Source organism: Crocodylus porosus, unplaced genomic scaffold (genome assembly GCF_001723895.1).
Source record: "Crocodylus porosus isolate Cpor-Errol unplaced genomic scaffold, CroPor_comp1, whole genome shotgun sequence".
Lineage (NCBI taxonomy): Eukaryota > Metazoa > Chordata > Crocodylia > Crocodylidae > Crocodylus > Crocodylus porosus.
This window is the reverse complement of record NW_017728947.1, coordinates 58,549,256-58,577,237: the sequence shown is the minus strand read 5'-3', so window position 1 is coordinate 58,577,237 and position 27,982 is coordinate 58,549,256. Positions and strand designations below refer to the sequence as shown.

The 27,982-nt window shown below is 42.1% G+C and overlaps 1 protein-coding gene across 3 annotated transcripts in view; it reads right to left on the bottom strand.

Annotated features, from left to right (window-relative positions):
- The window catches only part of KATNBL1 (katanin regulatory subunit B1 like 1), a 30,426-nt gene extending 2,646 nt beyond the window's left edge, over nucleotides 1–27,780 (bottom strand). The window contains exons 1-11 of one of the 3 annotated variants that reach the window (XM_019551913.1): nucleotides 27,673–27,779; nucleotides 17,197–17,272; nucleotides 9,531–9,658; nucleotides 9,135–9,206; nucleotides 4,643–4,683; nucleotides 3,990–4,272; nucleotides 3,006–3,124; nucleotides 2,747–2,797; nucleotides 2,564–2,653; nucleotides 1,747–1,836; nucleotides 1,159–1,252 (exon numbers count right to left, since the gene is read on the bottom strand). In XM_019551913.1, the coding sequence (XP_019407458.1) occupies nucleotides 1,159–1,252; nucleotides 1,747–1,836; nucleotides 2,564–2,653; nucleotides 2,747–2,797; nucleotides 3,006–3,124; nucleotides 3,990–4,272; nucleotides 4,643–4,683; nucleotides 9,135–9,170 (804 nt within the window). In that variant the 5' untranslated portion in view covers nucleotides 9,171–9,206; nucleotides 9,531–9,658; nucleotides 17,197–17,272; nucleotides 27,673–27,779. Of the gene's footprint in view, nucleotides 1–1,158; nucleotides 1,253–1,746; nucleotides 1,837–2,563; nucleotides 2,654–2,746; nucleotides 2,798–3,005; nucleotides 3,125–3,989; nucleotides 4,273–4,642; nucleotides 4,684–9,134; nucleotides 9,207–9,530; nucleotides 9,659–17,196; nucleotides 17,273–27,672 lie in introns of all 3 variants that reach the window. The other 2 variants (XM_019551911.1, XM_019551912.1) reach the window with 2 other exon arrangements.
- Nucleotides 27,781–27,982: the final 202 nt, after the last annotated feature.

The window sequence follows — 27,982 nt, the reverse complement described above, 5'->3', positions numbered from 1 at the left end:
GGGAGGGGAGGGGAAGGGAAGAGAAGTAGAAAAAACAACCTCCCTCCCTACATTTCTTTGTAGCACACAGTTGAAAAGTACCCAAGATGTAAAAATTGCTCAGTTATTTTCAAAATTAGTCTTGTTTGCAGATAAGGCTTCCTCCTCCTGCTATGATCTACAGACATAGATCCCTCATGCCTGCTGCTCCACACTGTTGTCCATATGGCCTCTATTTCTCCAGATGCACAAGGGAGATTTGTAGCCAGTTTCAACAGCTCATTTCCCTAGGCTTTAGCTGTTGCACGGCTCTTCAGGTAGTCCAGTGCAGCAGTCTAAAATTTCTGGCCCAAGTTACTCTATGGTTATAAGCTAGACTTTGGTTCCGATTCCTTGATCCCCTGCTATCCGGATGGAACACTGTACATCTCCTTGCGGGGAAAGCCAGCGTTCAGAAAACAGCTGCAAGCAAACAGGTCCCAGTAGGACAGCGAAACGCAACAAGATTCAGGTGTTTGGATGCAGCAAAACAGCAAATCTCACAGCCATGGAATTGTGAGGCTTCACAAGGCTGCAACTGAGATAAAGTGAATTAGGCAACACTCCAGAGCCATTTTCTTTATGCTATACGTAGACTAAGACTTTATGCTGATTTATGTTCCACCCGCATTATCTTGGCAAGAAGAACCAGTTTGTTTTATTTTTTTAATGAAACCTGACATCTTGGAATGAAATTCTATGATACATGAATTCCATGTTGAGCTATGATTACAGGCATACACCAGTTATTTTGCATGTCAGTTTTTAAAGAATCTTTGTCCTCTTGCATTCTCTCTACCTATCCATTGATCTTTTTATACCAGCCACACAGTATCCAAGAACTATACCATTACTAGAAAAGTACATTCTTATTCTGCTGAAGTTTAATACATTACAAAAGGAAAAAGGGGAAAGGAAAAACAAAACAAACCATGAATGCCACAGGGCAGCTAACAAATTACATATTAAAAAGGTGGACAGCTTAGATGTTTCAGATCACCAGATCTTCCAATTTACTTGACCATTAAAAATATTTCCAGAACTGAAAATCCCACATCCTCCAAAATGTGTGTAATAAATATTCTTGTAATTGATATCAAGGCTTTCAATGATCATCTATAACCAATGCATACAGTTTACCTTAGCTATACTACCAGTATATCCTGGAACCAGGGTAAGATGATTCTCTTGTTTCCATAGTCCACATAATTGCTCTTTTAAAATCTGAATATTTCTGGAATAAAATGCATACAATTATAACTTCAGAAACAAGTATGGCATCCAGATAAGTACATAGCAATCTTAAAAAACAGTTTAACGGTCGGTATGGCTTTTGAAGGATTGCAATTTCAAATAGAGTGCGGGGCTCCGTTATTAACTTCCCATTCAAATAAATTCAGCAGTTTTTGCAGTATTCATTATGACTGCATGACTTTTGAAATTTTAATAAAGCAATGCTAAATTGAGAAAGCTTTTAAAACAGAATTCTCTTTGAAAGAATACCATTTGTTCCTTAAAAATGGAGCAATTTTTAAAAGAAGGTTTGAAAGTAGTTAATACATAAAACACTAAAACAGACGTAACACTTTTTGGTGGTGTGCATTTCAAGTTACTGTGTTTCTGAGGTTTTTTTTAAATCCGTCTCATTAGAAGGGCTAGAAAGTAGCCTAGGTAAATTGGCTACACAGCCACAGAAATGAGTTACAGTATTCACACTATTATACTCACCCATCCTCTACCTTCCCCGTGTGTGCAGATAGTTCTGACCACCATCTTTTAATGACAGCTAGAAGCCAATTTAAACCAACTAGCACATATCTGTAACAACATATTTAGATATGAATAATCTCTCATTTTGATAGTTTGATACAGTATCCACCAACACTATAGCTCAATGCAAAGATAAAAAGATTCTTCTATGTAGGTAAATGCTCAGATAAAAAAAAAAAAAGATAAACAGGAAATCCATGAAGAATGACTTTACACCCTCAAATTGCTATTTTCCACTTTAAAGCCATACATTAGAGCTCATATAACAAATAATTCCTTAAGAGATTTTGCATTAGAGAATTACTTTCCTTAAGTTTCATAACCTGGACTCATGATGGTAGTGGTGGTCCTCACAATTTTAATGCCGACTGCAAATGAGTCTTGGTACAAGGACAAAGCCAGCTCCTTCCTCCATGACTGCAGAGGAGCCCTTGGCAGAAGAAACAATGTGGCTTTTGCACAAATGGTGAGGGTGGGAAGGAATGGAGCAGACAGGGTTGGGAATCAGGGCAGGGATTCGTACATGAAGCTCTTTTGCAGAAAGTGGTCTTGCATGTTAGGTTTCCCTACTGTTTCCATGCAGAAAGCTAACACCTGCTACAAATGTAGACTTTTGTGCTGGGGTGGAAGGGGTGCACTGGGCGTGTGCACAGTGGATATAGTGCAGTGGCACTTCATGGCATGAATGGTGTTAGGGAAGTCTTTGGAATTAATTTACTTCTACCCTCCATATTTTTTTTTTTTTTTTAATACGACCACTCATTTTGATACTTACTCTTCATATTTGCTTTTAAGCAGCAATTTTACTAAAGTCAATAGATCTACGCAGCAACCAACTGATATATATGGCTTTTCTTCCTGTAAACTAGAAAATGAATACGTCAAATTACATGAACTTTTAAACGTATTAATTCTGAATTGCACTCAAACTCCCTCCATCCTAAACATTTCTTCTTACCTGCTGGTAAGCACAGGAAGGCAATCTACTATTACTCCAAGATCCTGTATCCTAGAGATATTAGGGAGAATAGGATATTATTTGATCATATGTTATACCACTTAAATCCAGTAGAATTACTTTAAAATTAAAAACACTCAGAAATTATGGTCAAAAAAATCAAAGGACAGGCTACAGTTCTGTGGCAGGGTTTGGATTGCTATTACCTTTGGAAAGGAATTAAAAAAAAAGGTTTTAAAGAAAACCAACTTGGTTTTACCTCAGTAAGTAGGCTACCAGTTCACTTATACTTCTCCTTCTCCAGAAAGTTAAAGCTACATTCAGCCTCAAATTTCTACTGAAGAGAACTTGTGCCATAGTTTCATGGTCCTGAGAAACCTAAACAATGTTTTTAGAAAATACAAAAAGATTTTTAAATCAGTTATTGCACAACACATTGCTGTAAGAAAAAAAAACGGCACAGAAAACTTTGATTTCTATCTCAAATGTAACATGCTTTTATGGGTAAGAGGAATTTCAACTTTATATAGACACAGACTCAGAAATCTTCAGATGCAGAAAGATCATTGTTTACCATTACCTGTTTGAAGATTCTCTGTTAAGGAACCCTCCCCTCTCGAACAAACAGCAACAACAGAAGCCTAACAGTGCTATTACAAACATATAAAAATAGATGCCTACACTTAGATATCTACATAAAGCAATTTACAACAACTCACAGATGTCAAACAGCCTGCACTTGTCACCAATTTCAACAGGAACTCCTGGCTATTCAATAATTTTGAAACATTCACATATTTGTTTTGGTTTCTAAACAAGGAGTTAGGAATTTAAAATTTAGGCAAAATTTCTGAAAATTCTACTACTGAATTGTATTTTTAATACGCACCCCCCTCCCCCCCCCACCTTGAATTAGAGTGACCACTCCAGAAAATAACTCACATGCCTCAATATCTGGTCAATTACAAAATATCACAATGAATGATCTATACCAATATGAAAATGCAGCATTCAGCAGTAATTTTCAATTTCAATTCACTCAAGAAAAAGACTAACTTTGATTTACTTTACTTATTTAAAAGGCCTGGTACAGAAGATGCTGGGGGTAACCAAATACTCTAATGAAAGATACCACGCTATGAAAAGTTTCCAGAGCCAACTAAATAAAACCCCAAATGAAATCAATGGATTACAGATAATATAGATCTGTTACATTAAGAAATATTTCTAAAAGTTTACTTGCCTCTGAAAAAAATCCACTGTATTTTGATGACGGACCTTCTGTTTGAGAGGTACCAGAATCACTGGGATTTAATAGCAATGTGCGACTGTCATTGTGTAGTTTTGCTGGCAGATTACCTGCACAAGCAAGTTCATTTTCCTTATTTGCCATTTCACAATTCCTGACTTTAGGGAACTGATTTTTTCTATAACAAGGCTTTGGGCTGTGATGTTGAACTTTTCTTTTACAATACACTACTTTGAACAGAGAGCACGGGCTGGTCAAAGTTTGTCCAACTGTCGTTCTGCAATAACAATACGATATATTAAATCAGTCTTGCTTCATTTTTACATTGTATATAATGTCAAACTCATTAAAACATTAACAAATATAGCAATGGTAATTTTTAATCAATATTTTCTTTTCTAAAATAGAAAATGATCTTTCCTATATTTTAAGAACTGTAATTAAATAAAAATTAGAATAGCAACTGTCTAGTATTATTCCTTCTTACTTTCCTCTGGAAAAACTCATGACAGTATCCAGGAAAGAAATTAGAAAACAAAAGTGCTCTGAAATTAATATTAATCCATGCAGATTCAACCAATAGTTCAAATTCAGGCAATTTGAATAGTTTATTCCTTTCTGTAGATTCTAAATTGCAGATTTCCTACCTGTTTGTGTATGAAGCCAACTGTTTTGAAGATTTCTTACTCTACGGAAGGAAAGAAAGAGCCACACAATTACAATAAAGGTAGACACACAAGTCCAATTTACACAGAAAAAAAAAAAGGAAGCCACTTGACTAGGGTCCTTCCCTATTCGCATACAACCAAAACATGGAAATAGTTTTTGCTTACTTTCTTCCTTGGTTTGTACCTGTAAAAGAGCTACAGTTTTATGGAGATGTAGCTTTTCCTCCATATTGTTCTATGGGCATCCTGTTCAGTAATTAGATTGTGATGTCTTTGGTAAGTGCTGGTATTGTGACATCAAACATCATCTCTCCCTTTACCAATATAGTAGGTATAGTAGATTTTGCTTTATCTTGTATGTAAACAGCACACCATAACTACATTGTCTAACATAAATCTTCTGAATTTGATGAAGGAACTGCAACTGAGGAAAATCACTGCTATGAGGTTAAGTCTTCTGAATATATTAGCTGTAAATATTGGGTAAGGAGGCAGTAGAGTGACCAAATGTAACTAGCATAGCTGGTATCTACAATCCAACCTTGATTGCTTCAGTTTCACTTATCTGAATTAATTCCCCAACATCAATTACACTGCAAACATATGGATAATCAAGGGAAATTTCTGTCACTACTGCCAAGATTGTGCTGTACAGATTAAAGTTTAAAAAAAAAAAAAAAAGTTAAGCAGCATACATGTTTCGTCATTATTAAAAAGCTTACTAGTTGCATTTCTTTGCCAATAATCTCCTTTAAAATTAGACCTAGAAACCTGCCACTTCATTAAAATATGCATTTAATATCTGGAATTTCAAAACCAACAAATTTATTAAAAGTATTAAACTGCTAAAGGCACAAGAGCTTTTTCATGTGTACAGAATCTAGTCTAATTCCATTTAAACATAAATTTACACAAACATCCATTTAATGTCAAAATTGTCCAAGTCAGCCACATGCAATCAGAAGCCTCTCCTGCTGAATCTTACAATAACTACTGCTTCAATAGGGTCTTTTTTGAGCTTTACAGAAAACTTTAGTAGAAGGTCATGGAGAAAATCTACCAAGAATTCTGCTCCCCAAACTTATAGGGCATTTTTACACATGCTCTGGGCTAGAGGGGGTGGCACTTTTAATTAAAAGTGCCTGCAGTGTCATGTGCACTCATCATCCCACACTTCAAAACAGAGGTGGGGCCCTTTAACTAAAACTCATTTGATGAGCTTTAGTTAAAGCACCCCCACTGCCATTCTGAAGTGCAGGGTTGCTGAATACACCCAATGAGGACACGGCTGGACCATGCCAATTAGCACACTCCAGCACTCAACTGAGTCTGGTCTGACATATACTCAGTTAGCACGTGTCAGGGCAGGTGTCCAGTATATGCATAGGTACCCACAGTTCTCCCAGGTAGGGACCCAAATCAGTACCCTCCACCTTGCATCTGGCCACATGCTTGTAACTGCATTGGGCACTCTTTAGAGCAGCAGTAACTATTGTGCTGATTTCTGGAGGAAGAAGCAGACCACAGAAGGAGCCTGACTTCAGCTTCATCTCCAGCTCTGCTCCATGAAACTTAGCAGAAATCCCACCGCACAGAAATGAAATGGAGAGATCTGTGTTCTTAGTGGGTGAAACTGTGAATTACCATCTTTCTGGCATCACCTCTCCACAATTTTACTTTGCTTTCAGCAAAATGCTCTTAGTGAGGCATTTCTCTTTAAGCCTTTATTGCTCCTACATTATCTCGGTAAGACACGCTCACAGGCTTCAGTTGGCTATGATCTTTAAATTTCACTAACAACAGTAAAAAGGGAACACAGTACTGCCTTTTTTGACTGGCAACACTGGGACAGAGAGAGAAAAGTGTGAAAATTGGTTTGGATAAGGACTGAGGTCCTCCTTTGCCTGTGCTGGATGACACTGCAAGACTGATTATGATGAGAGTGAACTTCATCAGAACATGAATTAATGAAAAGACTAGAAAGACAATTGCGTTGTATTGTTTAAATCCAATATAAAGCAGGATCCTCTGCTCCAAAAGTTTTACAGTATTTTATAGAAGATATAGTACACTAGCCATGGGATAAAGACTAGTGCCAACATACGGCTTTTGCAGACAAATTGCAGAATCCCAAAATCAGCTGATGGATTGGTAGTATTTCATCAAGACAAGCAGTGCACAGAAACTTCAAGTCACCATGAAAAAAGGATTCCTTATGTTCAGCTCAGAATTTTCTGGCTACCACAGCCACCATAAAAGCTTATATCAAGTGGCCACAGGCTCAACTCACATGGCCACACTGAATCTATCCAGCTTAGTTGTTGTATTTATGTCATGGACTGATCACTGCCTGCTGCATTTGTAGTCAGGCAGAGAGATCCATTCTGCTCATCTGGAACTAAATGTTTCTGAAATCCAAAAATCCCCCAATGCCAAGAAAATGCTGGATTATCTATAGTCAATCAATAATTTAATTTAACACCAAATAATATTTATCCCCAGTCATTTAAAAAGCAGTCCTTTACTGATTTTTTTCTCTGGCTTCATCTTGATACGGCTCATAATTTAGAGATGTGTGATAGGTGAAGCAAGAGAAACTGGAAGCACTTAAACCACTTGTCAGTGTGAGAATTCAACTAAAGTGTTACTATTATGTGCTAAACAGAAAAGTTTACATCTACTATGGTACAGTAAGAGGTTGACATAATCCACTGTCAAAAATAGTAATTAACTGGTTAATTTAGTCTCCCTTCAGATGGAGATGTACTGCAGGTTGCTTGACAGATTAAAGAAAAGAACATAGTGAAAACATAGTGACAAACCCATCTGCACCTGTAAATGCAATAAACATCCAGACTGTATGACCATGAGGCTGTCTAATCTTTTTATGATGGAAATCACTTTGCTGTATTAATCCAGGAATTATATATGGTAGCATTTGTCAATAGCCTTTTGAGCTGTATTTAGACGTCTGTGCATACTTGGTTCCTCAGGGACAGCTAGCATCAATGCACCTTGTGCCACTAGTGAATGCCTGTGCCATGTGTGCTCTGGTGTGCAACAAGCTACCCAGGTGGGGTAGGAGAGGTTGGGGCCAGCACTGGGCTGGCCCCAGCAGCCTTACCTGGGATTCTGGGGGCATCCCGGGGCTGCAACAGCGGTGATAATCCTGCCACACGGAACCTGGCTGGTAGCAGAGTGTGGCTCTGGCCAACCATGCTCTGGCTTTGGGTGCTGCATGCTGCTGACATGTACACCACTCCGCTTTTTTTCTGCAGGTTTTTTTGACCCCTGGATATCCAGAGATCAAAAAGCCCTTCATGCTGCTCCCTTGACTGCTCCTACCAACTGACTGTACAGTATGTGGTGCCACAGACACATCTGCAGCACCATATGCTGCACAGTTGCACTAAATTGGACGCGGCCTTGGAAGCCTATTAAAGACCTAGCATCCATGCTGATATTAGATCTTGTTTTTAAGACTTAGTAGCTGCTTAGAAAATTGTGGATCATTTACAATCCCTTGAGATTCTGAATAAGCATTGTCCTCAACTGGATTCGTTCCTCGCTTTCAAACTGACAATGGAAATGCTGGTAACTGTGCATGAAGTATTAGTAACCACACTGCCAACGATTCTAGAGGGGTACTAGAGATATCATTACTTTATTTGATGTGAAAGATATTTAGTGAACTAGTGAGGAGCTCCAGGGTAAATAAATATCAGCATACTCTACATCTCCCTACAGCTGAGCATAAAGAATTTCTCATCTCTGAGTGAAGCAATAAACAGGAATAAAAACAAACTGTTCCAAACTAAAATGTACTGTGGTGAGTTGGGAGAATTTCAGCTATATCTTCTAGCCGCTCATCTCAGTTAAGAGTGCACATACAGGCATACCTCATTTTATTGCGCTTCGCAGACATTGCGCTTTTACAAATTGAAGGTTTGTGGCAACCCTGTGTCGAGCAAGTCTATCGGCACCATTCGGCTCAGATGATGGTTAGCGTTTTTTAGCAATAAAGTATTTTTTAATTAAGGTATGTACATTGTTTTTTAAACATAATGCTATTGCACATTTAATAGACTACAGTATAGTGTAAACATAACTTTTATATGCAGTGGGAAACCAAAAAATGTGTGACTCGCTTTATTGCGGTGGTCTGGAACCAAACCCGCAATATCTCCAAGGTATGCCTGTACATGATCTGCAACCAAAGTTGGTGATTGGGGGGCCATTTAAAAGTCTCAGATGCTTTCAGATTGGTCGTTCCTGGATATCCCTGGTTATTGCTACAGAGGTCCTTTTGGGTGGTCAAGATGAGCCTCAGCTCTCCCCCAGGGAGGAAGGGTTTGCAGGGAGGAAAAAAAAAAAAAAAAAGAGAGAGAGATGGTAGCAATTCTTTAGCCCAATAGCAGTCTGTTATTTACACACGCAACCTACTGATGTCTAAGACATTGAACACACCAGCCTGTTCACTGGCTATGGCAGTTATGTTCACAGGCATCTGGGGAGACAGAGGTGAGTTGGGAGCTTAAAGTTTCTGAGAATGGAAGATGTAAATTTTGTAGCAATTTCTTGCTTGTTGGCCACTATGTTTGGCTTGGGATTTACTGTAGCACTCATTGATTGTAATAAGAGCTGTGGCCATTTAGCAAATGTAAAAAATCAGGATATACATTTCACTGATGTCAAGGTGCACAGAGCTGAGATTTCTCTTGATGTTAAAATAGAAAAAAATACTTGGGGACAAACATGCTTTTGTATCAAGAACAAGATTTACAGTGCATTTTGAGATAAACAGGTTAATCCCTTACTTTTATAAATAGTTAATTTGTGTGAGGAAATTAATAAAGATAGCACTTACCTTCTTCATGTTCTTATTAGGGGAATAAGAGATCCTTTTTCTGGGGAGATCAATGGGACAACCTTCAATATGCAACAGGTTTCGTTTTCTATCATTGTGGGCTTCAGAAGCCATAATCTCTTAGATACCTACATTAAGACAATAACATGGTAAGAAAATATATCTTTTCCTCAAAATTTCAAATGAGAAAAAAAACCCAGCAACTATTTCCAACTTTTGGTATTACTATATCTAGGACTGAAAAAGGAAACCGTCAAAAACAGAAGTATACCTAAGACAAGGTGGCTAGGGACAGACATTACACATAAACCAGTTTAAGTGATCAGAAACTGGTTTAAACCTGTAACACAACAGAAGTTCAGTGCACATAAACCAGTTCCAAAATGGCTGGAACTGGTTTAAGATAAAACCTGGCTGCATGCAGCATCAGACTTAACTTATTGAGCTCAAACCAGTTTATGAAACTTCTGTCCTAGACCCCTTCCTGGTTCAAGTTAAATCACAGTCCCCCAGCATCCCAGGCTGCTTTCCAGCCCTGTCTGCTCCAGAGAACAGGGCTGGTTCCACCACTCTGCTCCCTAGCTGGAGCAGTGAAGGCTGGCTGACAAAGGGGAAGGAGGTGGGAGCCTGAACACCCCTTCCCCAGCTCAAATTTACTGCTGGCAGCAAATGTGGACTACAAATCCTAGGAGGCACCTGGAAGCAGGAAGAAATAGTGATAAGCAACCCTGCAGATTCCTGCTGTTGTAATTTTGGACTCCAAATCCCAGAGACTTCAGGGGCAGAAGAGGAAGTGAACACACAGCCAAAAGGTGTGCTCTAGTGCCCGCTCCCCCCAGCTTCTGACCTCAGCCACTGCATGCATGTGGCTGCGTTGCCCGACTCAAAGATAAATGTCTGTTTACTAATGTTTCAATTTACTTCGTGCAGCTTAGACCAACTTGCAGAGACTGAATCAAGCCTCAGGCTTTTTTATAGTCTGTACCTAGCTGGTGAGAGAATAGATATTTCTTAAGAACAAGAGTACATAAACCCATGTCCATAACCCATATGTAAAGAGTACATAAACCTATGTTGCAGATCACCTTCAACATCATGAGACTTAAAAATCACTAATTGGCCAGCATGTGACTATTTATTTATTTTTACAGAATACATACTTAAGTCCCATAGCTCTTAATTTACATTGTTTACTGTATCCACAAGATGTAAATCAGCAGCTGCTTTTCTCAGCTCCTCCACTGCACTTTAATACTCATAATATATTAGCAAATACAGATGTTCTTGTTGATTCTCCTTATGTTACATCAAGTACCAGACTTCAGTGAAGATAACATTAATCTTTATTAGTCAGATGAAAAACGATCAGTAACTGCTGCTCCCCAAGGAAAGTGCATGCTCTGAAGACATTTGAAATTGGTATATATCAAGTGACCAGTGGAGCGTGACTGATCTTACTATTTTCTTTCAGGTTTTATTTAGACATTTTGTGATTTTTAAGAGAGGTTTTAGGTCAGGGTGGGCAATTATTTTCAGTGGAGGGCCACTTACTGAGTTTTGGCAAGCCATCAAGGGCCACATGACAGGCAGCCAGGGGCAGATAAATATTAAATTTTCTAACTTTTTAGGGGCCCCGCGGGCCGGATAGAATGGCCTGGCAGGCTGCATCCAGCCTCTGGTCCACATTTTGCCCACCACTGTTTTAGGTACATTAAGAATAATCATTTTATATTTCTTGCCAAAAGGACAACTCATCCAGCAGTGCAGTTTAGTATTACTGAATAATTTCTGCTTCTGCACCAGTTGAACATAAATTTTTGAAACACTAACAAGTAATAATTTATTTTTCACTACCAAAATTCACTATGCTAGATCTCAACCGCCCTTCAGTTTCCCAGGAATTGATTACATGGGATTTCAACACAAATTTGATGTTTGTAGGTCTTTTACACCAACACATACCATGACAGTTTGGCAAATATTCTCAGCCAATTTATATTTAATGGTCAATTTCTTTTATTGCTTACAGAATAGGGCAAGGTGTCCCAAGTATTACACAGGAACTACTAAGTTCGGTTAATAACAAGCTCCAGAAAATGCCTTCCAAATTTGTGTTTCAGTTCTAACAGCATATAGCACTGGATATATCTATCTACAGATAGATATAGATCTACATCTATATTCTCAATATCATTTTTAAAAGGCCTCCAGTTTCAAGACTGTATAGCATAACGCATTATGCAAAGTTTTGTCATCTTTGTCCTGCTGCATCCAGGCATCTTACAGGCAGTGATTCAAATGCCAGTTCTCTCAAGCCAAATATTGTGCCTCAGACAGACCTCTTCAAGTTGAAAGTTTGTATGTATATAGGGAGTACAATACAGACTAGTACTCAAATTATAATTTGAAATAATTCTGCAGTTAACACAGCCCCTCTGACTACTCAAACAAAAACGATGCTCTAATTCAGGGAGAGGAGACTCCTAGGAAGGAATGGCATCCACCTCACAAGGAAAGGCAAGTAAGTAGTCCCTGTTCATGGCCAGGATGGCTGATCTTCTGGACAGAGCTTTAAACCAAAATTCCTGGGGGACAGGGATACACAAATTCAAACGTGTCCAGGAACCAACATACAAATAAGCCCTGTAGCTAGGGACACTGGGAGAGCCACTTTTGTGGGAGCCGAGGGAATAGTTTTCCCATCAGTGGGGCAGGAAGACGGGCCCTCAGTAGGATGACTCAGGTGCCTATGTACTAATGCCAGGAACATAGGGAACAAGCAGGCTGAGATAATGCCTACTGGAGAGTAGGAGGGTTATGATGTAGTAGGGATTACGGAGACTTGGCGGGACTCCTAACATGACTGGAGTGTAGCTATAGAGGGCTACACCCTGCATAGAAGCAACCGGGTGGGGAAGAAAAGTGGAAGTGTGAAAGAGCAGTATACATGCTTGGAGGCCGATATTGGCTCTAAATATGGACAGGAATCAAGGACAACAATAAGTCCTTCGTTAGGCACGTAAGGAACAGGAGAAAAAAAACAAATGGGAGTCTGAGGTCATCGCTCAACAACTTGGAAGAACTAGTTACTGATACCCAGAAGTCCTGAATGACTACCTCACCTCAGCCCTTCACTGGACCAAAGCGGTGGTGGTGGTGGTGGGGGAAAAAAAAAATCACACCACAGAGTAGAACATGAACACAATAGCAATAATCACCTTCCTACTATTGCCATAGAATTGGTGCATGACCAATTTAAAAAATCAGATATATACAAAGTCAGCAGAACTGGATGATCTTCATTCAAGAGTGCTGAAGGAACTGGCCGAAGTCACTGTGGAACCCATGGTGAAACTCTTCCACAACTCATGGCACTCTGGAGAAGTCCCTGAGGACTGGAAGAGGGCCAGCGTTGTGCCCATACACAAGAAGGGCAGGAGTGAGGATCCGGCTAACTATAGGCCAATCAGCCGAACTTCCATCATAGGGAAAATCTTAGAAAAGTTCATCAAAGAATCTATCTGTAATAAGCTTGCAGCAGGTAAGATTCTGAATGACAGCCAGCATGGCTTTTATCACGGGCAGGTCTTACCCAGTCACAGCAGATTAGGTTAAGGCAACTTGCCACCTGGACACAAGAGAGCAGGCTGACATTGTATACCTAGACTTCCAAAAGGCCTTTTATCTGGTATCCCATAATGTCCTCACTGGAAAATTGGAGGATTGTGGGCTTAACTCCGAGACAGTTAGGTGGATGAGAAACTAGCTGCAGGATAGGACCCAGAGAGTCATAGTGAACTGATCTGTATCATCCTGGCGAGAAGTGGGCAGCACTTGGTCCAGTACTTTTCAACATCTTTATTAACGATTTGGATCTGGGGATGAAGAGCTCACTGGCCAAGTTTGCAGACGACACCAAGTTATGGGGTAGCGTGGTCACACTTGAAGATAGGCTACAGATACAGGCAGACCTGGACAGGCTAGCAAGTTGGATGGATCGGAACCTGGTGAAGTTCAACGTCGAGAAATGTAAAGTACTCCACCTCAGGAAGAGCAACCCCCAACACACCTACAGTCTTGGCAGCACCAAACTGACTAGCACCATGAATGAAAGGGACCTGGGGGTAATAATAGACCACAGTATGAATATGAGCCTGCAGCACAAAGCTGTAGCCAGTAGGGCAAATAATACCCTGGCATGCATCAATTGATGCATCTCCAGCAAAGCCAAGGAGATAATTCTTCCACTCTACTCAGCCCTAGTGAGACTACAGCTGGAGTACTGCATCCGGTTCTGGGCACCACACTTTAACAGGGACATGGACAAGCTTGAGAGACTCCAAAGAAGAGCCACCTACATGATCAGAGACTTGTATGGCAAGCCATATGAGGAAAGACTGAGGGACCTGGCGCTCTTCAGCCTGAAAAAGAGAAGGCTGAGAGGTGACTTGGTAGCAGCTTACCGCTACATTAGAGAAGTACATCAAAGGCTCGGTGAACAACTGTTCACAAGGGCACCCAAGGGGAAAAATCAGTAGTGATGGCCACAAACTCCTGGAAGATCAATTCAGGCTCAACATTAGGAAAACTCTTTAATAGTTAGAGTGCCCAGACTGTGGAATAAGCTCCCTCCAGAGGTGGTGCAGTCAGCTACCCTGGAAATCTTCAAGAGGAGACTAGACAGTCACCTTGCTGGGGTCACCTAACCCCCAGTTATCTTTCCTACTTGGTGCAGGGGGCTGGACCCAATAATCTTCTGAGGTCCTTTCCGACCTTACAATCTATGAATTAACTATTACAACTTGTTTCAGTGACCACTAATTGTATTGTTTTTACCATTTTAATTTGTCCATATCACTTAATATAGGATCAGTCATTCCTCATGCAACATCATATACTTAGGACTTACGTTGTTTATCCTGGCAAAATGAATGGGACCAACAATTATCAAACGGTAGGAGACAGCATGGACAGGGTTGGGACATGTTCAGATGAGAGGATGAGCCATGTAAGAATTACCGGTCCCAATTCTTGCTAGTCTAGACAAGTTTAGAGCGTCGAGACCAAGTGATCAGGTTTACACAAAAATACATATTGTATGAGAATGTGGGCAAATCTAATGTTAATCTAAAATACATTTTTTTCCCTCTGTTATATTAAGTCTTGCGAAGGAAGTTGCATTGATGCAAGACTACATACCTTGTTAAACAATTCAGTACAAGTTCAGTGGTCTGACACAAATGAGATATTTCTTATTTCTAAGCAGTTATCTGAATCCAGCACAGATTGGAAGTGGCTAAAGCCTGTTACCATTCAACAGTTTTTAGAGGCCTACACTCACAATATAGGTGCATGTTAATATTACAAAAAAAGTGTTCATAAGATAAAATGCTTTAACCCAAGAGCATTCATTAAAGAACTTAAGGTACAGTGGACTACATCTGCTTTAATTTTGAATGACAGCATCTCTGTGGAGGTTTAATACACTTTAACTTGTATGCATATTTAATTGATGCTGCTGTTGCTTTTTGTTTTTATGTTACTCAACGTAATCTAAAGAGCACCATTTCCTGACCATTGACAAAATGTTATTATGGCTGTGGCACTTAAGAGCTCTATCATTACTCAAACTAAAATATTTTGCAACTGTTTATGTTATTACTTAGAACTAGCATATCATCAGGGATCTGTGTTTTCTGTAGAAAAATGAGGACTTCCTCTTTTAATAGAGAAAAATGCAGATTTTCTCTTTTTAAAAGGAGAAAGCAATGGATTTTTCCTTGTTTACATGTACGTGGCAGCCAGGCAACAGTAGAAAGCAACTCCCTCGAAGAAATCTATGGGGGGGCCCCACAGGCTACATGGGTTTTTTTTTGGGGGGGGTGGGGGGGAAGGGTGACGTAGCAGGGGGACATAGGCCCCAGATTCCTACATCGCAGCAGGGTGCAGGGCTTCATTTAAGCCAGACCAGCTCTGGGCATAAGCTGCCTCCATGGCTATCACTGCCAAGGCAAGATATCCCCTGCCCACCCTGCAATAGTGAGGGGCATAACTCTGTACTGCAGCTGCTTCTGCACCTTACCATGGCAGCATGGTGCTTCCTCATGTGCTAGGTTCTGGTTGTTAGGCTGGAGGAAGTTCCTCCAAAGCTGGTCCAGCCCTGCTGCAGTTCCATGCTAACTTCTGCAATTGTAGAAGTCTCGGGAGCAGATGTCCTGTTCCCATCCCCATCCCCCCCTGCCTTCCCCAATACCCATGCTCTTCCTCACATAGTGGAGAAGTAGGAGTAGCATCCTGGCTGGTAAGTCTGTGGGGAGGAAGGAGTGTGGGAGAGGAAAAGGGCATGGGGAGCAGCAGATAGAAGCCATGGTGACAGAGGGAGTGGGGCAGGGGCTTCACTGCCCTAGCTGTGCATGCAATCCCAGGGCCAGGAGCGGGACAGAGCCACAGGCAGCTCATCCAGAGGGTGCAGAAGGGTGGGAGGCTCCCTGCTGCTGCACAGACCCCCTAGGGAAGACATGGCAGGCATGAACCCCGCCCCCAGATCTGTGTGCAGGGTTATCTGCCCACTGTGGGCTTGGGGCCAGGGGTTGCTCCAGCCTTTTCCTGGCAGGGGGACTGGGCCACAGCTGTGTAGCAGCAGTAGCACTTGGAGAGGTGATTACTGGGAATTTCATAAATTTTAGGTCTGGAAGGGACCTTGAAGATCATCAAGTCCAGCCCCCTGCCCTAGGGGCAGGAAGTCAGCCAAGATCAAAGGATCCCAGCAAGATAAGTATCCAAATGGGTCCAGAGTAAGTGCCTGCAGCACCACTTCTGGAGGGGTCTATTTCAGGCCTTGGGGGCTTAGACAGTAAAGAAAATTTTCCTTATGTCCAGCCTAAAACAGTCTTGGAGTTTATGACCTGGTTATCCTTCATGGTGCTCTGGTGAACAGACATTCCTCCAGATCCTGATGCACTTATAGGCAGCCACCTGGTCTCTCCTGAGCCTCTGCTTTTCCGGGCTCAAGAGTCCCATGGCTCTCAGCCTCTCTTCATAAGGCCTATTCTCTGGCTCCGATCATGAGTGTGGCTCTCCTCTGGACTCTCTTGAGCTTCTCCACATCCTTCTTGAATTGTGGAGCCCAGAATTGGATGCAGTACTCCAGCTGCAGCCTCACCAAGGCCAAGTATAGTGGGAGGATGACATCCTAAGATTTACTTGAGAAGCATCTATTGATGCAAGCCAGAGTTTGCTTTACCAGCTGCGATGGGCAAGAAGCTGCCGGGCTGCATTCCTGGCCATATGCATGCGGCTGTGTGCATGCATGCAGTATTTGTTGGTGCCATTAATGGCTAGAGCAGCCAAAAAAGCGCCAATGACCAATCATATTAGTTTTCCTTTTACTGGTGCTGATCCAATATGCAACTTTAATCATGGAAAAAAGCAGATTGTGAGGGTTTAATCAGAGAATGTGATTTTTAAAACAGAGAAAACCAGGATCCCTGCACATCACATAAAAAACATGAGTCTCATGCACATGCATCCCACCACATGCTCATATACTGAAGGTGACCAAATTATGTGGAAAGAACACTGATGAGGCTATTACTGAGCTAAAATGACAAATGATAACTCCTCCTTTAGTTTATATGGGGGAAAATGCATTAATGTTAATGCTCACTAGAATTCTGATGACAAATGAGACAGAGCATGGACCAAACTACAGTTTGAATTGATCTATTTTGATATTATTCCATCTGTGGCCAAGACAAAAAACAAAGAAACACCCTTTTGTAGTCATACTTTCACCTGTAATTAAGGCGCTGTCTTCTCCTGCGATCTTGCATAGAATTTTTCATGTTTATCTTTTGCTTTACACCAACACAAACCTAAGTCTAAGTTATGGGCTTTTAGCCAACTGCCTTCTTGAAATGAGTCTCATAGCAGCTTTTACACAAGTCAAAAAGTTACATTTGTGTCAGAACAATTTGCCCTATTACCATTACAAGCATGGTTACTAAAACAGTAATGAAATATATTCCTCTGTCTTGTTAACTGATGGGAAGATTTCTATCCTTTGTTTATAGGAATCTTTTCTCTCTTTGTTTTTAAAGGAATTTGAAGTAAATTTCAGTGTGCCTTAAAGTTTTCTACCATCTAGATAAATTTGCTTTGGCATCATTGCTTACCACTGGCTGTGGGGAAGAAGCACAAATTTTAACATGCATTCTTCCTTTTCCCATCATTTTAAAGTTGCCTGCTGTTTTTGACAGTAAACTTGCATGCAAATTAATCTTGTTTTCTCATAGTTTGCCATAGAATTAAAGGTGCCTGTCAACAACCATATATCCCATACTATTCTTTACCTCTGATATCAGAGTTAAGTCTTCACACAACAATGTTTAGGATTCAGATCAGTAGGAATTGGGATGAGAGTTCAGTCTAAATCAAGACTCAAGAGTCACTGGAAACAAAGGGCATAGAAGGAGAGCCAATGTTTGTGTACTGTTGTTGCCCATGCCTGCCATCTAGGGCTCCAACTATAAATCCACAAAATCACCACAAGGTATTACTGCTTTCTGCACTGCCTTGTGATGGAAGGGGAGGGTCATTTAGGAAAACACACTACGAAGACAAAACCAGATTCCACAAATCTGGACCCGGTGACCTAGCCTTTGCTGCAGGGTAACATTCTCTTCATTCATTCCACATCCCAGCTTATGGCTTCCTTAGTCTCTAAAAAATACATCTGCAAGTAACAGTGGGTGAGAATATAGTTGCTATTAAGAATACTTACTTTGCTAAGTTCTAATCACAATTGTGTTTTGGACGCAAAAGAAAGTCTTCCTTATCTGATAAAAAATGTACTCAATAAAAAAAGAAATGAAAAGAACAAGTTGAGCCTGCTAGGATAATATATGGCAGTGGTTCTCAACTGTGATGTTACACACCAACCCTCTATTACTTTTTGGAACCTTAGGGCAAACAAATTAAACTGGAATTTAAGTTTTCCAATGGTACCATGTAAGGTCCTACTCTGCCCCTATTCTGGCCCCACTTTAGCCCCTGGTGCATATCTGAAGAGGCAAGTGTGGCTCTCAACACCACAGCTGCTCCTCTAGCAACTTGTATGCTGGTGACCAGAACCAAATGCATCCATGGCACCTCCTGCCAGCCCTAGGAGCATGGGAGCATCAGGGGAATAACTAAGCAGAAAAGTGCAACTCATGTCCGTCCATGCATATGCACAGCAGAGCACACTGCTCAGGGGCAGCCAGGATGGAGGCTGTTTGTCTGCAGTACACCGGGGGTGCCTGTACTGAGCAGAAGGAGGAAGGATTGCTTTCCTCGTGGCACATGGGTTAGGTGCTATGGCACCCTTGGAAGAATCATACATGTAAGGAATGCTGCGTATCATCTCAGGCCTGTGTTGATAGTTAAGAGGGTGTGTTTTTTGAATCCAAGCTAGTTTAATACAACTGAAAAGTCCTCTCAGTGTCCCTTAAAAGACACGCTAACGTGTATAAAACTACAATCTGGTCAGCTAACAACATGAAAGAGGTGTACTAGTTATACCACTTAACTATACAGACAGAGTTAAGTACCCCCACTACAGTGTTAGTAATACTGGTATAACATATTTCTTTATGGGCAAGGACAAGCCCATATGTAGGGACATGCCAAAATCATGATTGCGTGAAAACCATGATTTCAGGCAAGCTCCACCAAAAAACGTGGGCTCTGTGCTTTTAGTAAGTTTCCTGGAAAAACAAAAATGAAAAAGCCCCCCAGCAACAACTTATTGAAAATAAAATGCTGGCTGTTTCTTCAAGCCACAGGATCCAGCTGTTCTCATGGCCACAGCTGCACAGCTGTGCAGTCCACCATGGGGAGAAAGGAGAAGAGCTGTTGAAACAGCAAGACAGTTAACACTCATGCCCCTCACAGCCACTCAGCAGCGAAGGGTAGGGCCACCGGGGCCCTTTGATCAATCGGAGGCCTGTCATTTGGGGGGGGGGGATGGGATGGGGGGACGGACCAGTTCCACCCATGAAACTGACTGCTGGCCCTGCAATTTGCTTGCAAAATTGACCAGTTGATTTCAGTTAGATCCCTACCCATACCGTACCTGTACACAGGTATAATCATGTAACCAAGGTCAGGTCACAGCTTTACATATTCCTTAAGATTCTTACGGTATCACGATGGCTTTTATAGTCATACTAAAACTCAAGTAAAAAAAATACCAAAACCTCTCTTTACATCTCTATCAGCATAGCTATGCCAGAAAACTTCGTAGCAAAGACCAAACCTACGAATTCCACAGTGTGGATAAGTTTCTGACTTCCAGGCAAGTTAATTGGTAATGGCCATCTCTTAACTTACTGCAACTGAAAAGACTTAAAGATGCAATGCTAGTTGGCTACATTGTATACTTTGTTCCCAGTCATAATCTTCATTATTTTGTTGCCCTGGGGAAATGGTCTGGTACCCAGTTAGGCATCAGCAGCTTAACAGCTCATGCTAATTGTGTCAAGCAGCCCCCATGTATGATAAGTTTTCTCTTAACATTCCCTTCTTCAGAAGACAGCAACAAATACCACTAGGTGGATCCTACTGAACCCAAAATACTTCACTTGAAATGCTATGGATTCATACTTTTCCCCAATCCTGACTGGATTCCTGGTCGACTATTTCAGAGGGCCACACTGGGCAGAGTGCATCTTATCTCAAGGCTCCTAGCTCTGGGTTAACCTATAGGTCTAGCCCAGAGCTGCAGGCACACGGCTTTCAGTGTTTCCAACTCTGCAGTCAGATAAGGCAGTGATGCTCACAGTGTTGGCCCCACAGGCCAGATGACATGATACTAGGGGCCATATCTGACTTACAGGCCACAGGTTGAACACTCCTGAGCTAGAGGATGGAGAAGTGTGCGTGGGGGTGGGCGGGTATCTAGGTTACCACAGCAGTCATGGCAGAATTTCCAGATTTTTGGTTCTGAAATCTTCTTAGGCCAAATCCAACCAGGGCCTGGAAATCCTGGTGTGAACACCTAAGAGCTGCATAAGCAGTTATCCAATAAAATATCAATCTAAAGCTATTTGCATAACATGCCACTGTTCAAACTAAGCAGCCAGGGGCTGCATAACACAGAGGCCACATCCGCTTGGGCTCCAGACACCCCTACCCCAACATGCAGTTGCCCCCACCCTCTGCTCCCTGGCTACAGATTTCCCCACTATTCTAGTCTTTGTCATGCCCCACTGCTTTTGGGGCAAGAGCAGAAGTCAAGGCAGAAGGAGGGAGAACACCAGATATCCCAGCTGCTACTGCAGCTGTAGAGATGGGGAGAGTGGCAGCAGCAGCTGGGGTCTCTGGTCCAGGGGGATGGGAGTCCAGGGGCTGCAAATGAACCCCTTGCAGCCCATGGGCCACCAGTTGGGCAGTCCTGGTTTACTGCATAAAGACTGGTGCTTTTGCTAGCATGAGTAGGGATTTAAAAATGCAGTAGCTAGCATGGTGTAAAAAACAACACCCCTCCACCCCATAAGACAGAGGTCTGTCTACATTCTTGTAAGAGAATGTATATTGTTTTAACTCTTCAAGTATAAAAAAAAATGCTTTCCAAACAAAATCACTACTTCAAATAGCTACATGTAGATTAATGATATTGTCTAGAATGTCCCTACTGAGCCATCTGACAAAGCAAGTTGTTGCTTCTTAAAGCTTAAGCCTCTCTGAATTCATTAGTGTCACTGTGCCCTGCTTTCTGCCTGACTTTAGTCTAACACTGCTAACTACTCTATCTGAACTAAACTGTGTTTGGGATGACAAAGGTAAACTACATTCCCCCGCACCCCAAAATTGCTAAATCAGCCTGGAATTCTCTTAGAGAAACTTGAAAGCTCATATACTGATGAATTTAAAAATAAATAAATAAAAGATAGAAAGAAGAGGAAGTTTCATACATCTCACCCTATTCTCCACTGCTGAGACACCAGTCCTCTACCAACTACACTAAACACTACTTTTGCCTTGGCTTAAAGAGAGAGAGATGCTTTCCCTCCATCTCCCCCTTCCTCAACTGACTTGATAGCTTTACTGAATGCTAGGGGTGCAACAACACAGATTTTTTGAGGACATCACAGTTGTGTTATATTAGGTACAGGGTTGCTTGCATTTTATTGCAAACGTGTTTAAAACACTTTTTCTTGGGTAACTACTATATAGACATTGGGATTGAAAGGTGTTATTTAATTGGCTAAGCTAGCTGGCCTAGAAAAAAAAACAAGCATATTGGCAGTAGTTTACCTTAAACTGCAACTTGTCAGAGAGATGCCATGCAAGTCACTATGATTCACTGATGAGCAGTATTAGAAGGAAGGAAGGAAGCTGGTACATCCTACCAGTGATGCAAGTTTTTCCTGAAACCACAAGCCACAACTCTGGTAAAGACTGTGGTCCTCTCTGCCCACAGGAGCCAGAGTGGATAAATCAGTTTTCTTTTATATTTGTTAAAATGTAAAATTATTACAACATACACTGAAGGAAAACATATGCTATAAGTTATTATTATAACAATTTCAACTAAATAAAACATTCAAACGGTATACGTTTGTTGCTGAAGTTTAAAGAAAGCCAAACCACTGAGCTGAAGGACATCAATGGCCGAGTGCCTGGAATCATTTTGTAGAAAAGCAGCTTCAGAAAGCAGTTGCTTCTTTGGAAGGTACAGAGAAAAATAGTTTCCTTTATCTGATTAATTCATTTTACTCTAAACTGTAAAGCCAACTGGGAGTTGAAATAGCTCATTTTTATTTGCATGAATGAAAGATTTGTGTGTGAAGATGAGAACTACTAGTTCTCAGATCTTGAAGGATATAGGTTTACCAAAGGTAGAGGCTGATTAGTCTGGCAGAGTCTCTCTTTAATGTAATAACTGTTTGTTTTGTAGACAAGGGAAATGGATCAAATCTATCCAGGCTTCAATAAAGCATACGTTGCATCACAACAAGGAAAACAAATTAAGTTGAAAGAATGTGGATTACTGCAAGAACTGTAAGGTTGGCAAGAAAGTGATTAAAGAAGGCACTCGATTAGAGAGAATATAATAGTGCAGTTCTCTAGAATTAGTTTTTGGACCAGTCTGATTTAATATTTTCATTAATGATCTTTGTACATGACATAGGAGCACAGTAATAAAGTTTGGTAATGACAAATTAATCAAACATTGCCAATACAAAAGAGAATAATAATAATAATAATATCATAAAAGAAAAACTGGATTATCTTGAAGAATAAAAAAATAAAAATGGGATGTTTGATACTATGACATGCATAGTCATACATTCAGAGACTAAAAAGAATGCATGCTATGAACTAGCAGCTCACTCACTGGAAACGGCAGAAGAGAAAAAACACCAGGGTGGAGCTGTCAATTCCAGGATAACTATGACCTACCAAAATGACACAGGTATGATAAAGGCAAATGCAATCCTAAAATGTATTACGTGAGGTATATCCTGTAGAGCTGGGTAAGCATGAATGTAATCGTACAAGACACTGAAGAGAGATGTCCTGTGAGAACTGCATATAAATGCTGGTTCCTCATGTTCAAGAAAGCTGAATTCAAACTTGAACAGGTATAGAAAAGGGCTACTAGGATGACCGGGGGAATGTACAAAGAAAAAAAGTTAGGTCTCAAACACCAAGAGGAAATACTGCTTTCTAAATACAACTAAGGGGTTAACACCAGGAAAAAATGCTATTTAAAAGACAATATTGATGCAGAACAAATGAATATGTAATACTGTATTATGCACGCTGTGAACAAGTTTAGGAGTAGAAATTAAAAGGTTTGACCATTGTCAGAATCTGGGAAAGCAAGAGCAATTCTATGTTCAAGTTCTATCTTGAGACTGTTCAACTTAGGCAGTCACGTCATATAATCTCTTTCGTGTCACAAGCAGGGACTGGACTTGACCCTGGAGCCCCTTCCAGTCCTTATTATAGCACCTAGAAGTTACTAGCTCATAACTGTTGACAGTACTACATTTAATACGTTAGCTTTAAATGCAGGATGTTTTGATTAAAGGTATAAATTAAAACTTGAAGGGTACAAATTGAAAAACATCAATGAATTCTGCTTTCCAGTCAAATGCAGCTTGATGAAGGCCATGAAAAAAAATCTATACCATGCAAGACTAGTCTAACAAAAAAAGTGAGACCTAAAAACTCAAGTAAATGTACTTGTAAATTTGGGCATGGAGGATGCATTCTTCTGCTTAACAGAAAGCAAACCAAGTTTAAGTACAAGTTAACATATCTTAATTGTTATCAACCAATGGGAATCAACTTTTATTTACTAAAAGAACTGAAGAATAAAACTACAAATTAAAATCAGTAATTTAAAGCAGAGCTGCCTATTTGCCAATTTAAATTATGACTAAACTGGCAATTAAAATCACTCCTTTCTGCTATGAATGTCTGTAAAGCAGGAGTCAGCAATCCTATGGCCAAGGGCTGCAGAGCCTTCAGAGATCTGGCCACAGCTAGGCACCAGGAGCTTCAACCTGGGGGGAGCTCTGTCCATATGCCACTGCAGCCAGGTGCCAGCAGAGGTGGCCAGGTCCAAGCTGGATCATTCCACACCCTAGATCAGTGGTTCTCAACCTTTTTTGTACCAGGACTCAATATTCAACATCAACGGCCAGTCCACACCCAGTGCCCCTTATTCCCAACCCGCTACCCCCACACCCAGACCCCAGTCCCTCAGTGTGTGGGGCAGGGTGGGGGTGTGCGTGAGGCATGGGTCCCACCCCCCAAGTAGCCTAAACTGATCTCTACACCAGAAACAGACTGCTTGTAGCAGGAAACTGGCAAAAACTTCAAGAGAAGTATTTCGCAAATACCCTTGCTTCACATCAGAGGTACAGGAAATTTAAGAACTCACTTTCCCCTCACATATGATATGTTGATGGAGCAAAACATTTTAAAGGAGCTAAAACATATTAAAGCCACTTTAGCTGAACCAACAAGTGGCTTAAGCAGAACACAGTAAACAGAATCAACCATGAGTTACTTGTGTGCTCTTTCCTTGAAAAAGAATGAAAAAAAAAGGGGGGGAGAAAAAACAAGATGGCAAAAGCTTCAGATGGTTTCCAGGACAAGAGGAAAGCAGCAAGGAAAAACAATGACACTTATGCAATGCATTCTTCAAGAAAAGCAGGGAAAGGGAAGTGAAAGAAAAGCTAGAGCCCTCTGCTGCTTTTCCTAATAGACAGGGAGCAAGAACCAAACTTGTCCACATGAAAGACCTGCTAATGTGGGCAAGTAGCCCCACACAAAAGGCTGAGTCACAGAAAACTAGGGCTGGAAGGTACCTCTAGTTCAACTCTTGCCTGAGGCAACATAATCCCTATCCAAACCAGCCCATACAGCCATAATCTAGTCTCTTTATAAGACTACCTGCATCCTTGATGCAACATAGACCTAACACCTTAACTTGCCTCAGGTAAGGCAGGAGAACCATAGCAACCTCCACAGTCTGCCAGTCTGACCAAAGGATAGAATTCCTTCTTGACCCCAAATAAGACAAGCAGTCTGACCCTGAGCAGAGGAGCAAGACCCACTAGCCAGGAACCTCCAGCTTCACTCCTAGCAGGAGAATCAACACACCCCAGTTGAAGTCCTCAGCCTTAGGTATAGCCAACTCCAGTGTCTCTGGGGAGGCTTAAAAACACCTTGACATAAAAAAGGGGGGTGGGTGGAGGGGAGCGTGCAGAAGCAACCAGCAAAGCTCAGAAGCATACACAATACCCCTGGTAGAAAACAGGCATAGCTACACCTAGATCTTCCCAGCCAGTGGCTGTCCAATCTCTTGTTGAACACCTCCAGTGATAGAGAGTTCACAACTTCTCTAGGCAGTCTACTCTATGGCCTCACTATTCACACAGTGAAGAAGTTTTCCCAGATATCCTATCTAAATTTACTTTGCTGCAACTTCAAGCCATTGGTCTGTGTCCTCCTCTCTGCAGCAGGCAAGAAAAGGCGCTTTTCCTCTTATTTACCCATCAGTGAAAAGAAGTTGCAGAACAGGGTGAGCACTCAATTCCTTAATATAGGGAGAAGGGGCAGAGCATGAGAATTCAGAAACAGGGAGGTGTGCTCGCACACATGTATGTGAGTGTAAGTATAAAAATAGCTGAGATTACATGAAGCAGAGAAGTTAATACCAACATGTGGGTATTTGTGACCAGGACATCTTACGTACGCAAGACTAACTGAAGTATTTCCAGGACAATTTCCACTGCTCCTCCCTTCATTACAACCAAATGACAGACACCTTTAAAACCAGATTAAATACTTGACAACAACTCTTGCAAGCCAAACACTGAAGCACTAGAAGCTTTTAAGTAAAACTGACTTAACTCTCTCCAAGTTGAGGAGAAATGAAACAAGGCACAGTGAAAAGTCAAATTATCTAAACTGATTACTTAAAATTGAATTAAAGCCTGTAACTGAAGCGTTATAGACAGATTAACACCAGCAGAGCCAACTCCAAAACAGAGGTGTGTGAGCGGCCTTTATAAGAAACTACTTTTAAAATCAGGATACTATTGACACTTCCTTCTCCCCTAAACATCTTATGATGATGATCATCAGATTATTACAAAGATCATCTAAGCTTGATAAAATTAAACTATTAGAAAGGGGGACACACACACCCTCTTTCTATCCTATTCTGGGCCCAGTTAATTTACTTGGAACATGTGGTAGCACTTAACAGATTGTTAATTTCCCATTTGTTTATTTCACAGGGTAACTCTTACCAGGCCCATACTGCTATAAAATAAAAATAAATAAATGATAAGAACAGATGCACACAGAGCTATCTTTAACTCACTATTTTTGAACTAGCAAGATGATTGCAGTCTCTAAGGAGTCTTAATCCGCCTGGTTAAAACCAGTATGTTGATGGGAAGAAGAGGAGAGTTAAATCAAGCAGCTTGAGCCAAAGAAAGCAAACAGAGCAGATCAAGTAATTTGCAAGCTAACTTGATTCCAACCCTGAGAAAGCAGATTCCAACCCTGCATTCAGAGTGGTTTATGGACACCCCTGACACATGCCCATTTTGTGAACAGATCAAGACCCTGGCACACGCCTACCTGGAGTGCACCAGGTGACACCTCCTTCACTGCCTCCTCCAGAACCTCAGCAGCAAGGTTGCATGACCCCCTAAACCTTTTTGTTTATGCACACCCCTCTGCAGCCCCACCAAATCCCAGGACCTCCTGGTCAACCACTTTCCTGCCCATGCAAAACAAACCAACTGTCTGAAAAGAAAGGAGACTCTGGCTGGCAGGACCCCAGGGTACTGTGAGGCTGCTTTCCCATCTCCCGTCCATTCACATCTCCAGGCCACCAGGCAGCGTCCACTGGCTTCATGGGCTTGTTCAAGGGCCAGCGGGCGCTGTCCAGGGCGCTTTGCTTGGTGCCCTATTGGGTGTGCTCATTTTGAACCTATTACCCTCACCCCGTCCCTGTTTTTCTTTAATTTGTCACAAAGAAAGAACTGTTACACTCTCAGTAGACCCCCTCCTTAAGGAAAGCTTCCAGTTTGACTTTGCGGGCCATGGCCCACGCTCCAGTAAGGCATAACAAATAAGCCCCCATGAGGAAGCTAGGGGCTGGGCATTCGGCAACTGCAATGGCATACCCAGCGAGAACCTCTTCCCCGGGCTCAGGTGCCCTTTGTCAGCTCCATGAAAGCACTTGCTAGCGCAGACTAGCCCCGGCTGTTTTGCTCGGAGGCAACCAAGGCAGGGTGACGGCCGACCGGCTCTGAGGAGGGCGCCTGCGCCTCGCACTGCGGCCGGGAGCGCCCCTGCCCTCTCCGGTCCCCTCGGAGCAGGCGCGGGCAGAAGGGAGCCGTCGCGGCCTCCGGGGCAGGGAGCGACCGCGCGGCCAGGCCGCACCGGGCTGCGCTGAAGAGCGGAAGCTCCAAACCAGGGCTTAGAAACACGGGAGCCCGCCACCGCCTCGAGGAGGGGCCGGTCTCCTTCCCGAGGGAATGAAGCGCCCTCCCTGCAGCGCCCGGAGAGGCGGGGGGCGGAGATGGCGGCTCCCGCAGCCCGGACCGACTCCCGCACTCACCCACTGCTCATGGTCCCGCGCGGCTGCGGGCCGGGCCGAGGCGGAGGCGGAGGCGCTGTGCGTGGCCCTCCCCTCCGCCGAGCCTGCGCCATTCAAACCGCGCCGCGCTGCATGCTGGGCCGGGCCGAGCCGGGCCGGGCCAGGGCGACCTCTGGCTGCAGCTCCGGGAACTGCGCCCCTGACGCACCCCGCTCGGCCGCGCTGCTTCATCTTCCCTGTTTTCCACCGGCGTCCCAGCGCCGGGGAGCCTACTGGTTGCCTCACAAGCGCGGGGCGAGAAACGGCGTATTCCTCCTATGCCCCCCGCCCC